The sequence below is a fragment of the Cyanistes caeruleus genome, chromosome 4 (assembly GCF_971803275.1).
Source record: "Cyanistes caeruleus chromosome 4, bCyaCae1.hap1.1, whole genome shotgun sequence".
Taxonomy (NCBI): domain Eukaryota; kingdom Metazoa; phylum Chordata; class Aves; order Passeriformes; family Paridae; genus Cyanistes; species Cyanistes caeruleus.
The window spans coordinates 55,123,789-55,137,496 of record NC_141704.1 but is presented as its reverse complement, the minus strand read 5'-3'; the positions used below and the strand labels follow the sequence as shown (position 1 = coordinate 55,137,496).

The 13,708-nt window shown below is 44.9% G+C and overlaps 1 protein-coding gene across 1 annotated transcript; it reads left to right on the top strand.

Annotated features, from left to right (window-relative positions):
- Nucleotides 1–3,973: 3,973 nt before the first annotated feature.
- On the top strand, nucleotides 3,974–8,204 carry TMEM213 (transmembrane protein 213). The gene is made up of 3 exons (XM_023937256.2): nucleotides 3,974–4,604; nucleotides 6,749–6,802; nucleotides 7,255–8,204. Exons 1-3 carry the CDS (start codon nucleotides 4,088–4,090, stop codon nucleotides 7,422–7,424), a joined length of 741 nt encoding a protein of 246 aa, XP_023793024.2. The 5' UTR covers nucleotides 3,974–4,087; the 3' UTR covers nucleotides 7,425–8,204.
- The last annotated feature ends 5,504 nt before the right edge of the window (nucleotides 8,205–13,708 follow it).

The following is a 13,708-nucleotide window of genomic DNA, read 5'->3' as shown; positions in this document are numbered from 1 at the left end:
TGTCAAAATTCTAATTTCATTTATAACAACCCTGATGAAAAAGGCTGTCTGGGACACTACTAAATCTAGCACTCAGAAGAAAAATTTCCTCCCAAAAGAAGAACTAATGAAAATGCACGGCTATATGCAAATTGTGAAGTACCCTTAAAGAAATCCTTTCTCAGACCTGTTCTTTTGGAGGTACCCAGGAACCCTGGCCCAAGCCAAAGGGTTTAGTTAGTCCATGGGAGCACTGGCAAAATACAAGCAACAGCAGAGGGTTTCCCAGCCACAGGGGTTTTCAGTTCAAAAGCAACAGAGTTCCTCTACTTCACAAGTTCAGCTTGGTGAGAAGGGTCCTGCTGCTTGCTCAAGTGTGGCTGTCTCAAGCTATGTGACCCAAAAAGGAGATACTAAAAATTACAAGGTAATTTTAAGAGGTGGGCTCAGCAAACCACCCAGATGAGCTGGCTGTGGGGCTCCCTGGGCTCCCACCCACTTTGGCTGCACTGTGCTTCTCCTGGACCAGCCACAGTCAGCTCTGCTTTCTCTGTCAGTGCCACCAAAGCGAGGGATTAAAGGCTGATGAAAGTCAGCACCCTCTTCTGGGAAACTGGAAATTTCCTTGATAAGGCAGATGTGAAGTCACTGCCTCTGACCACATGAATGCCATGCAGGGCCATGGAGAAGCTGGTGCAGCAAAGGAAGGACTTTGCCTTCCAACCCATGCAGTGATACTAAACAACAGGAGTCATCATTCAGCTCCAAGCTGGTGCATATTGCCAAAACAAAATGAAGCAGCCTCTCGGGCTACTCCCCTCACCTCTGAACCACAGCACATCCTTCCCCCTGTGTGCATTTAATGACACCAGGCTTTGCTTCCTCTTTGCTGCTCTTACTCAGCCCCCCAGTTACTCTCAGCTACTCCCCAAAAAGCTTTTGGGGCTGGGGGAGCGAAAAGGGCCCCCAAACCACACTTCATCACCAAAGCAAGCTGCACTAAGTTGGCTGCTCCATCCTGTTAGCCAAGGAGTGAGCCAAGGAGTGAGGAGGGCAGCTGCCTCTGCTGCCCTCCCCCCACCCTTCTGGGGTGAGAAGCAGAGAGGAGAGAAGAAGAAAGCATATCCTAATTCCATGCCTTCTGGCATGTGGAAGTAAGAATATTATTTTATAATAATCCTATTAACGCAAGATGAGCTGATGATGGTTGGCCATGAGGCAGCAATTGGAGAAGCCCTGTCAGTGGGCTCTTTGTTGCTGCAGGCAGCTCTGCGTGGGCGAGCTGAAGGCAGCCTTTCTCCCAGCCCTTCACTGCCTGCCTGGTCTCCAGCCCTCTCTCTGGGGTCTCCAGATGAACAGCCTGGGGTCACAAGTAGGGCCACAGGCTCAACATTTGTCTAATACCAACCCCAGCCTGGACTGGAAAACACAAAGGGCAGGGTTGTGCAGTTTTCCAAAGTGCTAGACTTGCTTTCCTCTGTGTGACAGAAAGCACATCCCCTCTCCCCTTCTTTCATTTAAAAAGTAAAACCTTAGCGGTTTTGACTTTCTTTTTTTTTTCTCTGAGTTTTAACTATCAACCCCCTTGTTCACAGGTAGTTTTATCTTAGTTTTTTTTCACATCAATGAAGACAGCAAAGAAATTTTCCCCCTCCCTGATGGCCACATTATTGGCAGAAAGCTTAAGATTTTGAGCTTTTTTTGCAGCAGCAATCAGATTTCATTTGGAATTAAAAATATAAACTAGTTGCCTATGTAAACAGAATATATATATATATACACACACACAAAGTGAGTGTGTGTGATAATGGTAATAATTTTTATTGTGAGAGCCACACCTGGTGATGTGTCAAGAGCAATACACTTTGGTCACCAGGCAATTTTAGCCATGAAGCTCTCTGTGACACAAAATGTACTGAACAGTAAATATTGCCTCCTTCATAACCATCAGGGAAAGCTGCCCAGCAGTTCTACACACTGTGGAAGAATCTCCAAGAGAAGAGCTGGGGAAGCACCTAATTTTAGAGTAAACAGTCTTGTCTTGAGAGCTGCATATGAAAATGGGAGCCCAGGGGAAAGAATCAGCACCTCTGCAGGGCCTGCGGTTGTGCCTTGTGCCAGGGCACCCTCGTGGAGGGAGCTGAAATACGGGGAAGGCTCTGGAGCAGTTATCACTCTTTGGGCAGCCACAGCACTGAGATACAAATGTGTTACAAAGAAGAAATGAAACACATCCAAATCTGCGTCAGGAAATGATTTTGCAGGGCTCCCATTGCGTCTGAACTTATCAAGCAAAGCCTTCATTTCCAACCTGATCCAAAAATCACTGAAGCCAAGCGCAGCCTGTTCGCTGCTTCAGGAGTCTTTGGAGCAGCCCTCTCTGAACTGCTGAGGGAACACATTTTGGAAAGGGAAAGAAACACATTATGTTAATTGTGCAAATACATTTTCAGCGTCCCTTACAAATGGGGACATTTGCCTACAAGCCAGCAAAGAGTGTTTAGTTAATAGTTAAAATTCAAGAGATTTCATTAAAAATTGAATCATTCATGCAATAGCAGAGCAATTTTGTATTTTTGTTCCCCCTTAAGCATTTTGTGCTGCACAGAACACTTTTGAATTAATTTACTTTTACAAAATTAATTGCCAGGTCAATTTTCAGTGGGAATAGAAGGTGAGAAATTCAGAAGGGAAAGGTGAATCTGGCAGACAGCAGAAGGCCTTTCCCACTCAAAGAGTTGAGGTTTAGTTTTGACAAAAAAGGTAGCTCAGAAAAGTACACAAATTAAAGACAACCTCCACAAAAGGACAGAGACACTGAAATGAGCCAGAGGTGGTGATTATGCCAGAGGTGAATTTCAAGCAGCTCTGAGCATTTTGCAGCATTTCTCCTGCCGTGACTACCGAGGCCAAGAGTGGTGGCTGCTGGGGTCACCTCCCTGGCCCGGCTGCCAGCGCAGCACACCTCACCTGGTGTCACACCTCACCTGGTGTCACACCTCGGGTGTCAGCTGAAGGACAGGAGGATGGGGCTGTGCATCCCAGCAGCAGCAGGAGGTGGCTGTCACGGACCAGCCAGCACAGCCCCAACTCCGCCAGCACTGGTGGCGTGTTGACATGAAAGCAGGGAGACAGGGTGGGTAAACACACCCGTCTCAGCTGACCTGCCTCCACCTGCGGCTCAGCCTGCCCTCTGGCTGCCTTGTCCCGATGCTTCGTGGAAATATTCACAGCTGGCTGGAAGCAGAGCGTTTTTGGTGGCCAGGACAAGTGGGTTCACCCCACAGAAACACTGGGCAGGGCTAAGCCTACGTGGGTTTTGCTGCGAAGGTTTTTCTTAAACGAAGGGAGACCAAATCAACCTCATAAGTTTGCTATGAGAGCTGTGCCCTGGTGTGTGCCATTCGTGTGGGAAGCCTGTTATGTCCTTCCCTGTGGGTTTCAGCTGTGTGGAAGGGAAAAGAGAGAAAATAGTTAAATGCTTTCCATCCTACAAGGATGCTGCCCCACATGCCTTGTCTTGTCCTCCCCTAAGGTGTCTGCAAATCCAGAGCAGACATGTGTCCCTTCTAAGATGAGCACCCAAAGCCACCAGTGACCACTGCAGAAGTGCACCAGCAACCTGCTCCCTGCAGTGCTCACCTCTCCCAGTGCCTTCTTGCCTGATTTAATGCCTGATGCTTTCTCTAACAAGGACATCATCACGTCAAAGATAGGAGCAAGCAGCCAACAGCCTGGGGAAGAACAGCAGTGTGCACTGCTCATCAGACCAGGATAATACCACATGCACTTCAACAATGTGGCTTTTCCAGCCAGGATTGCAGAAAAACTCCTGCTCTCCGGTGAGCATCATTTTCCTATCAACCCTCCTGGTCTGCAGAGCTATGCTTGCAGAAAGGCTCAGCTTCTGGCTCTGCACATCTCAAGTGGGAGGTGCAACAACCACCAGAGACAAAAGAACAGCTTTTCCAGAATCACTTTTGTTGGTGCAGGTGGGGAGAGAGCTATGCTCACAGGGAAAGAACAGCAGCAGACCTAAGGCTGCTGTTTTTTGGGAGTCCACACAGCTATTCCAAAAACCATCACTGCCGAAGTCAAGCCAGTGAACATGCAAAAAAAAAAAAAAGCTAAACTGGGAGACAAAGTCTCTGCTCCAATCCTCTACTCCTTTCCAGCTCTATTAAACCCTCTTCATAAGACCAAAAAGAGAGTCAAAAAGACAGAAGCTGTCCGGGACCCTGTTGGGAAGGGCTGGCTCTGGAGGCCTTTCCTCCTTCCAGCTGCAGCATATCCTGGGGATCAACCTTCAGGAGCCACCTCCTGGTATCCACCTCCCACTGAAGCTGTTTTGGTCAGAGCCTTTCTCTTTCCTCACCTGGTTGTTGCAGGAAAGTTCAAGGTGTCCTGGCAGCAGGAAGCTCCCTTGCTCCACCCTCTGCCCAGCAGAGCTCTCCCTGAGCTCACCGAGGATTTTCTGCACCAGACCTGCCAGCGACAGCGACCTGCTGTGTGTGGACACCCGGCTGGGAGCGGGACCCCCGGCATGAAGCACCTCTCCTGTGAGCCCTGGGCAGCCCTCGCCGTGCTCCTCCTCACCGCTGCCCTCTGGGATTCCTGCTCAGCAGGTATTTCTCTTCTCTTATGCTCCAGTTTTGATACCCTGCCCTTTCCCCCCACTCCTCTCAATTCCTACATGTATTGCCCACCGACAGCAATTTGTTCTTTAAAAATGAAGGGGCAATCCTTGCTTCACCTAAAAAGTATAAAGAGCTGGAATTAATTGATGCTAATGAGAATTACCAGACATGACTGATCACAGCATCACTGTAAAGGGATGTTCTTTTGCCAGCTATTTACAGAGCCACTGTAAATGTGACTGAGTTGCAGGCTGCTCCACTGAACAGCAAGGAGACAGGAAACACTTGGCCTTCTCCTGCTTGCTGAGGCAAAGGACCACCTGCAATACCACCCAATAGGATCACTGTAGCCCGATTTAGCTTTCATCACAAGCTTTTTGCAGAAAACGTGGCTTTGGTACCACCTTAATTGCAGAAGTTGCCTGAAACCAAAATGTAAATGAGACCTGTGAGCTGCTCCTTTCCCACCAGCAGGCTACTGCCTGCATTTGTGTATCAGCACCAGATGAGACCTGCCAGCTGATTAAAGATGGGCTGGCTTTGACAGCCTGTTCTTTGGGCTGTGGGATCTATAAACACAAACCAGCACTCGGCATTCCGCAGTACTTCCTTCCACAGGTCACACACAGGTTTTAATGATTCCTCCCAGTGCTTCCGGGAGCTATTCATTAACAGAAAAAACAAGCTGTGGGCTTGGCCAAGGTCATTCTGCAAATCCTACAGGAGTCAGACAGAGGAGTGGGGAATACTCAGACCCTTCCCTGAAGCAGGTTTCCCAGGGGCCCATTCTGAGCACGGCAGATGCCACAGGCAAAGCTCTGGTGTTGCTGATGGTGGGTCAGCTCAAAACACAGAGCTGGGCAGCAGCAGGTGACCCCCAGGGGAACATGTCCCACAGGACAACTTCAGTTTACTTGCTGTTACTTGGAAAAAATCAAACTCAAAGCAAATCTTTGGTGAAATGTCTCATTCTGTTTTGTTTTCCTCAGCTGAAACTAATCCTGAGCTATTATTTTACAGTTTCGGTGAAATCAAGCTGGAGCTGATTTTCTCTATTACATTCCAAATTACCAGCTCAGAGTGATGGCTTGACTGCAAATAACTCTCTCATAGCTTCTGCCTGGTCTGTGGACCAGCAGCACATTAGAGCTTCTCCTCAGGAAATTTTTCATCTCTCTGTGCAGGGGATACTCTACCCAGCTGAACTTACACTGTGCTGCAGTAATCCCTCCCTTCTGCAGTGGGGACAGACAGGTGCTGGTGCCCAGGGAGCAGTGCAGCTTGTGCTTTTACCCCTGCAGGCATCCTGCAGCTGCCCTGGTTTGAGGGAGCACGCTGAGGCTGAGGGGCAAGGCAGCATCAGGAGGGATAAGGAGGGTTTGGCCTGTGACACCAAGTGCAGATTTGGAGAGCTGAACACGAGCCACGGAGTTGTGTCAGAGTGTGTGTGTGTGTTTGTGTATGCTGATTGTGTGTACAAAGCAGGAAAAAGGCAAAACCTTCATCAGAGCTCCAGACCTCTCCCTCATGACTTACTTCTGCATGTTGTATTTTCCAGCCTGAGCTGGTTTCCACGTTGGTGTGACCTGGAGTCCAGCCAGAGCAGTTTCAGATGCTCTGACCTGCAGCAAAGCCAAAGCTCCTCACTGGGGCCTTGGTGGACCTGCTGAGGCTCCACAAAGGTGGGCTCAGCCCTCGGCACTGCCAGACTCCTGCACACCCTGGGATCTTTCCTAGGGCAAAAGGAGGCAGAGGAATAGCCTGCTGGCCACGGATCTCTCCATGCCACTGCACGTGTCTCCCACTTGCGTGCTTGCACGTTCTTGCCCCTGCGGTCTGGGAAAGGACAGTGGTTAATTTGAGCTCCAAGGGAATGGCTCAGCAAGGCAGAGGTGCACTGACTGTCCTGCTCCTGAGGGATGCTGCTAGAGCAAGTCTCTGGAGCTCTGGTGTTAAAAGTGGTGGGAGAAAAGCATATCCTAATGCAGCAATCTTTAAGGGCAGGAACTTGCTTCAAGCTGTTTCCATCCCACAGACCTCTACAAGGCAAATGACTTTCAGATTTTCCTGCTTGATGCCAAACATAGTTTTTCTAATGCAACTTACCTTTTCTCCTGTTTTCCTTCTGGTAGCAACTGAAGACATCTCCAATGCTTCAACAACTGAGTATGAACCACCATGTCTTAGTAAGTCTTCATAAATCATTACTACCTGTTAAAGTTAGGTGACGAGTCTGCACAGTGACTGAGATGCTGTCCTGGAAAGGGATCTATCTCAAGTTTTCCATTGTGGGTCAGCCTCTGGGATACTTTTCTAAGACTCCTCCACTGTCATGGTATGGTATCTTAGGTACCCTGAGGCAGACACATGGCTTTGAACAGATTAATTGATAGCTAATTAGTGTCCTAAAGCTCCCTGCCAGACTGCCTGCCTGTAGGCATCACACAGCTTCCCAAGAGCGCCTCTTTCCCCTGCCCTGCCAGGTCCTTCCCAAACAGCCAGCCCCAAACAACCTGAGATCCCACCACTACTCCAGAGTCATCCACCAGGTTAGGCGCCAGCTTTAGGGGAGAGGCAGAGGGAGAGGGCAGAACTCATGTGCCTTACTTGAGAGCTCACTTCATTTCTCCTCCACCAGACGTGAACTTCTGCAGGCAAGCGGCCACGTGCTGCCCTTCGGGCATGGATGACTACGGGTGGATCGCAGCGGCTGTTGGCTGGAGCCTCTGGTTTCTGACCCTCATCCTGCTCTGCATGGACAAGATCATCAAACTCCGGCCTGATGAACCCAAATACTTGGTGGCCTGAAGCAGAGCGAGCCAGCAAATGGCAGCGCTGGGGAGCAGTGAGGCGCAGGCAGACTGACAAAACGTTTCTAACGCTTGCTAAGAATCACAAAAGAATGGGAAAACACCTTCAGCCAGAAAAGGCTAGATCTAAGCTGGGCAGCTGCAGAGGCTTCACCCTCTCTTGCAGGCTGGAGCTGCCAGCCAAGGTGTGGAGCAGACAAGCCCCTGCAAGCCACCACATGTGTCCCAATGAAAAATCCCCCACTTTTCCCTGAGCCCTCTCGTGCTTGCTGTGAGCAGCAGGAGGAGCGGCTGAGGGCCACTTACCAGCCTATAGCACATTGCCTCCACACAGCCTGCTGCATGACCTTTGGGTTTGACACAAAGTGGGCAAATAAAGCTATTTTCTGGAGCATCAGCATTACCAGAGCCATAAGTAAGCTATAGGCCATCAAGTACATCAGTAAGTGGAAGTAATTAATTGACTTAATCGAGTCCTGCTCACTCACTAACCTGCAATATTTAAAAGTCTATTAACAGATACATGGGAAGAGTTTCTTATGGAAACTTAGGGGTTGTTTGGGCTGGTTTGAAAGTAAAAGTAATTTATCCAGAGCAATTTAGATGTGAAATGTGTTGCAGGAATTGAATATTGGTTTTATTTATTCAGCTTCCACCTGCCTGAGAAACTGAGCCACGCTGAAGTGTGGTAAGCAGTTTTAAACCAGCATATCCAGTTCATGCACAAAACTGTTCCTATTTATATGAGATGATAATAAACACTTACTGATTGAAAGACTCTCACTGACTGGTTTATATGGATAAAGCTTATATTGGCAAGGAATTACTCAACCCAAATTGCTAGAAAAAGGATTCTAGGAAGGCATATTCATGCAGGAGGGTCTGCCTCACTGCAGTCAAACTCTGATTTGGTGCAGTTGCACCAGCTTTATTTCTTTCTTCTATAAAAAAAATAAATCAGAATTAAACTACATAGACCAACACAAGGTTAGCAAACCTGCTAGAGATCAAATGGAATGAAACACTGAAGGTGACTTTTAAATTTTAAACTTCTAAAAAGCATTATTGGAGATCTTTATCTAGATCTAGCTAGAAATAATTATACTTTCCCATCAGCTCAGAAGTATGTAACTTCAGGAGCGAGAAAAGACAGAAATCAGTTTAAGACCCTTCCAATTGATTCTGGCACAATTAACACTTTGATCAGGACAATTTGGCCACTTCAAAGTGATGGGCAGTTGTCTCTGCTCAACTATAAAGAGGAACAGGGATGAGTTAGACACTGAGGAAAGAAAATGAAAGGAAGTCATTTGATGGAGTCCTTCCCTATCACTGCTATCACTTAAGAAGTCTTTCAGGCGAAATTTTGAACAGATGCTCACGTCAGGAAAGTGAGTTTTTAAAGGGAAGGGCTTAATTCTCAACTTTTCAATGTACAGAAATTAAAACAAAAGTAATTTTCACACAACAAATCTCAGTGTTGGAGACACTCAACTTCTTTCCACAAAAACTCTGACAACCAAGCAAAACAATAAAGTCCCTCTCATTTTGTACAAACTTACAAAATGAAGGACTTGCAATATGAAACAAAGGACTCTCAATGTGAATGTGAAGAGCAGTGAGTTGACTGTTAAACCACTGCAATCACTCCTGGACTACAAATCTTCTACCTACATTCTTAATTTTTCCCTGTTATATTAGTTCTAATAACAGAAAATGTTCATTGGTCTGAAAGCAATAATGTGAAAGATAACGTGAAAAAAATCTCCACTTACTGCCTTCATGTCTTCCCTTCTTCAGATATCTTCCTACAGTTCTCTTATGGGTATTTTTCTCTGGGCTGGGAACACAGAAGTGCCTGCTAGATATGGCACTGCCCTTCATCTTTGAGGGCATATGTTTCATAACTTTTGCATGTCTTTGAGTTTTCAGCAGATGATGCAAGTTCTAGATGTCCTACAAGAGCAACAGTCACAAAGAGCTTCCTCACAACTGAGCAACTGTGGGGCTTCCTGAAGTCTGCCTTTAGAAGCACAGCTTGTTCATCCTTCATATTCTCCAGAACAGTGCAGCTACCTTCAAGGATTGTAGTAGACTTAAACCTCAGGTTTTGCTTCTTCCAGTTTCCTTTAAGAATTCCCACCTCAATAGAACAGGGGAGAAAAGGGAAAAAACCCCTATTTTGTCATATAATGTAGTGCCCTGAAGGATTTTGTGTGCCTGTGTTCAAAGGTGATACCCAAGTCTCCACAAAATCAAGCATAAAAATGGAGTACCTTACAGACAAATTCTACTGTGAAAAGTATCCTCTTTCTAAATCAGTGACCTGTAAACCTCCGATCTAGTATGACAGGGTTGTTCCTTTCTGCATCACCTACTCTGACATCTGACATTGTCAGGTTTGATCTACAGCTGCTTCTTTTCAACTCATTTGATGGAGTCATGTAGAAAAACTTAGTCCTGTAATGAATCTCATGAAGCTCCCAGTTGTGTCTGGGCTCCCGAAACAAGGTGGCAGCATTCCACAGGCTCCAAGGCTATCAATGTAAAACATCTTATCTGCTTCTACATAATACAAACCCCAAATTACTATTTTAAAGGGCCTTTTCCAGGTGCACACTATGTGCTGTACTGATTCTATGGGCAATCACAAGTACAATGCAAAACAACCTACTCTGCAAAAGCAGGAGAAAAGCCCCAATGGTAGTGTCAGTGTTCCACAGGTTTGCCCAGTTCCACAAAGCACTGAATTAAAAATTTGCATCTGAAAGACTTGAGAAATTGATATAGAGGCAGAAATTAGTAGGCATTAATGGATTATAGATACCTGATTTCTAAATTGTAAAGATTATCTGTAGTGTGCTGTTACGTTTCCTGGAATAATTTTAGCTAAGAAACACACAGGAGCACAGGTAGTGGGTTATAAACCCTCATTTAAGAGCAATCGAGTCACAGTTGAAGGTTATGGTCTGGTTTTGATGCATAAATTAAACATACAAATGCACAAATTAAACATACATGACTGTATAGTACAATGCCTTATAAAAGTGATCTTATAAGAGCAGAATTGCAGACTGAGGTTCTCATTCATTGTGTATTATTTAATATTATTTCACGCTCTTAATATCACTCACAATTTATTACCACTAATTGTATATCCCAACTAGTGCATTGCTGTCCAACAACCCCTGCTGACTTCAAGGGAGCTACACAAACATCCAGCACGTGCCTTGTTTTGTTCTTTGGGGTTTTTTCCACTGTAATTCAGGAAGCTTGTCATTTTTGTTCCCACAGGAAACCTTGGAGGCAAAGCATAACCACTGATTTATCAGCATGCATAAATCATTTTTGTGTTAAACCTAGGTGCCCCATCAGACTGGTATAAACAACCTCATGGCACTGAGCTGGTGTAGGCAGCACATCTCCAGACATGTCAAAAGTAAGGCGATAGCTCCAAATGATGATGGAAATGTTAATGCTCCAGTCATTCATAGCTATTGTCTGTCCAGGACCAAGAAGTTCCTCACTGGAATGAGATGAAGAAAATAAAATTAAAAAAAAAAAAAAATAGATTCCAGCACTTATGATTTAGTATAAAGAAAACCAAGAAAGTTGTTGAAATCTGGATGGCTGGAAAAAGAAAAAAAAAAAGTGTGAATAAAATTCACAAGTTTGAACCTCAGCACTGCTGACCACATCAGCAGAGCTCTTCCTATTTTCTGCACTAAGTTTCTGAATCTGAGGTGTGAAAATACGTAGTGCCAGGGAAGGGAAGGGAGCTGCAGATGGCACCTGGGAAAGCTGCTGGTCTGCAAGTGTTTCAGACAAACACTGGGGATGTGTAACTGAGCAGCACTTTTAATAACAAAGGAGAAAAACAGCAGCAGCAGCAGCACAGCATTGCAGGGTAACTGCTTTAATTTGCCTGGAGATAATATCAATCACATCCAACTAGTGATTTTTAAAAAAAAATTCTTAATTTGAGATTAAATGGATTGGTACTTGATGCATGACTCTTCATCTTTTCAGATACCACTGCTCTGGTAATGACTCACATTACTCACTGCCTTGATCCTTGGGGTTTTAGTGAATGAGCTACATATTAAGCAATTGCACTTCACAATGATTACACTTTGCCAAATCACCAGAGGAATGAAAACTGGCAAGCATCTGGGCTCCCTCCTCACGTGAAACACACAGACAAGACAGAGGTTAAATTCATAAGAAAAGGTGTTCTGTACTGGGACTCTGTAGGAATTTTGATAAAGTCATTACAAAAACTAGGATTTCAAAAACCTACTGTCATTAATTATTGCCAAGGAATGGAATATAGGCATTCTTGGCAACCACCCACCCTCTCTCTCTTATCCTTACTCTCCAGATTCTGCTTATTTTGTGGCATCTGTGGTACCAGTATCTTTTGTGGAATTCAAAGCTCACTGCAGGTTTCTCTCCCAGAATCAAACATGTTCAACGAGCTAATTTCCAACTCCTAGTCTGCAATAACCATCCAGAAATAAACCATGACATAAAAAATTCAGTATTGTCTCCCAAGTCTGAAAACTGCTTGGAATTAAAAACAGCTCTAAGAGACTTGTGACTTTTCCTATCTAATGTGACAGTATGACCTTGACAGCATGACTTCTGGTGCAAAAATTAAGTACTTTTTCAGATTTTCCACAGCTCTGTCTGCCTTGTCTAAATGGGAGGAGACACCTGCAAAGCCCCACCTCTGCTAGATTGCTACCCTTTGTGCCATGACACTTTGTGCCATACACATTGTGTATATAATCAGATCAGTTCAAATCAACATACTGTGCACATAATCAGTTCAAAAAGATGCAAGTTCTAATGTAGAGACCCTCTGGACTCAAATGCATGAAGAAACCACCTTACTTTAGCTGAGCAATACCAACATCCTGTCACAATGTTAGGTAAGAGAGGTTAGCTCCTCCCTTATGAAGACTCAATAATGCTCACTGGCACTATTAAGTGCTCTTTCAGCTGCAGGAAAGGGCACTCTGCTCTCTGGGTGAGCAAGATTATTGCAGGCAATGTTGTGTCAGTGATGCCGTCTGCTGGAAGTGACAAAAAAACTTCTCCTAACCTCACTGCAGTTCTGCTCTGCAAAAGCAAGAACGCCGTTTCCAGCGTCCCAGCAAATTTTCTTCCACACAGCAGCAAAGTGCAGGAGGATGCAGCAGGAATGGAAGTACACATCTGCACATCTACAGATCTTCTGAACAGGAGATTCCTGTGCCATCAAGCCTGAAGACAGAAATAACTGTCAGGATCAAAATCATCCATGGAAATGCTTGACTGGGAGTGCTCCATGCAAAATACAACACAACTTACCTGAAACCATTTTACCCAGGACTGCATGGACACGAATTCAGCAATCAGTTCAGAAGTTTGGGGATGCTCAGATCACCTATACTGCACTGAATCTGAACTATTCAGTATTTGCTGACTATGCTGAATTACTACTGACAGTGTAAAGTCTTTCTCTTATTTCCTCAAGTCCAAGGATAAAAGCTTTCTGCTTTTTCATCATCACGTATTTTTAGAATTTATATTTCTTTAGTCAAGTTTCTTTCAGATCTGTGTTTCAGGACCAAAAGAGTGCTATGCATTGCCAAATATAACACAGCATTAATTCTCCATGAACACAAAAAGGTTGTTCCTGAAACACAAACAATATGCAGCTACTGCTTTTAAATCATGCACAACACTAAAACCTTCCAACAGCCTGGATGAGGAAACCAACTTCTCCAAGAAGCCTTGGGATGGAAATATTTGAGAAGTCTTCCAGGGAGCACTACAGAGCTCTTAAGAAATGTGTGCATTTGAACATATCTGGAAATGCAAACCAGTAATTTCCATCTTTCAACTCTTTAGTTCTCATTTCATTTCACCTTCTCTACAAGTGGCAGTAATAAGATTTCTGCAAGTGAACCTGAAAACCACCACGTCAGGGATCCAAGGAGGTTTAGCATTTGTTTCAAAAGATTCTTCAGAGCATTTGTTCAAATGTGCCAATACTTTATTCCAGTTTAGATGCAACAGCCTAAACACAAATTTCCAGTTATGGAGTAAGAACTATTCAAAACTAAACAGGAGTGGCCATTACAAAGGCAAAAAAAAAGATTTGTTATGTAAAGGTACCAGGAAAAAGTAACACAAAATCAAGACAAAACATTCCATCTCTACAAATTACGAGAAAGTGCAAAGAAATGTGTATTTTCCTAATGCTAATTTCTTTTTTAATTTATCAGTCTTCGG

Bases quoted from the DNA above. Each gene is read 5' to 3' on its own strand.
- TMEM213 (XM_023937256.2), top strand. From the start codon at position 4,088: ATGCAAAAAAAAAAAAAAGCTAAACTGGGAGACAAAGTCTCTGCTCCA. The intron at 4,605-6,748 runs GTATTTCTCTTC...TCCTTCTGGTAG, and splicing joins CTGGGATTCCTGCTCAGCAG to CAACTGAAGACATCTCCAAT. The intron at 6,803-7,254 runs GTAAGTCTTCAT...CTCCTCCACCAG, and splicing joins GTATGAACCACCATGTCTTA to ACGTGAACTTCTGCAGGCAA.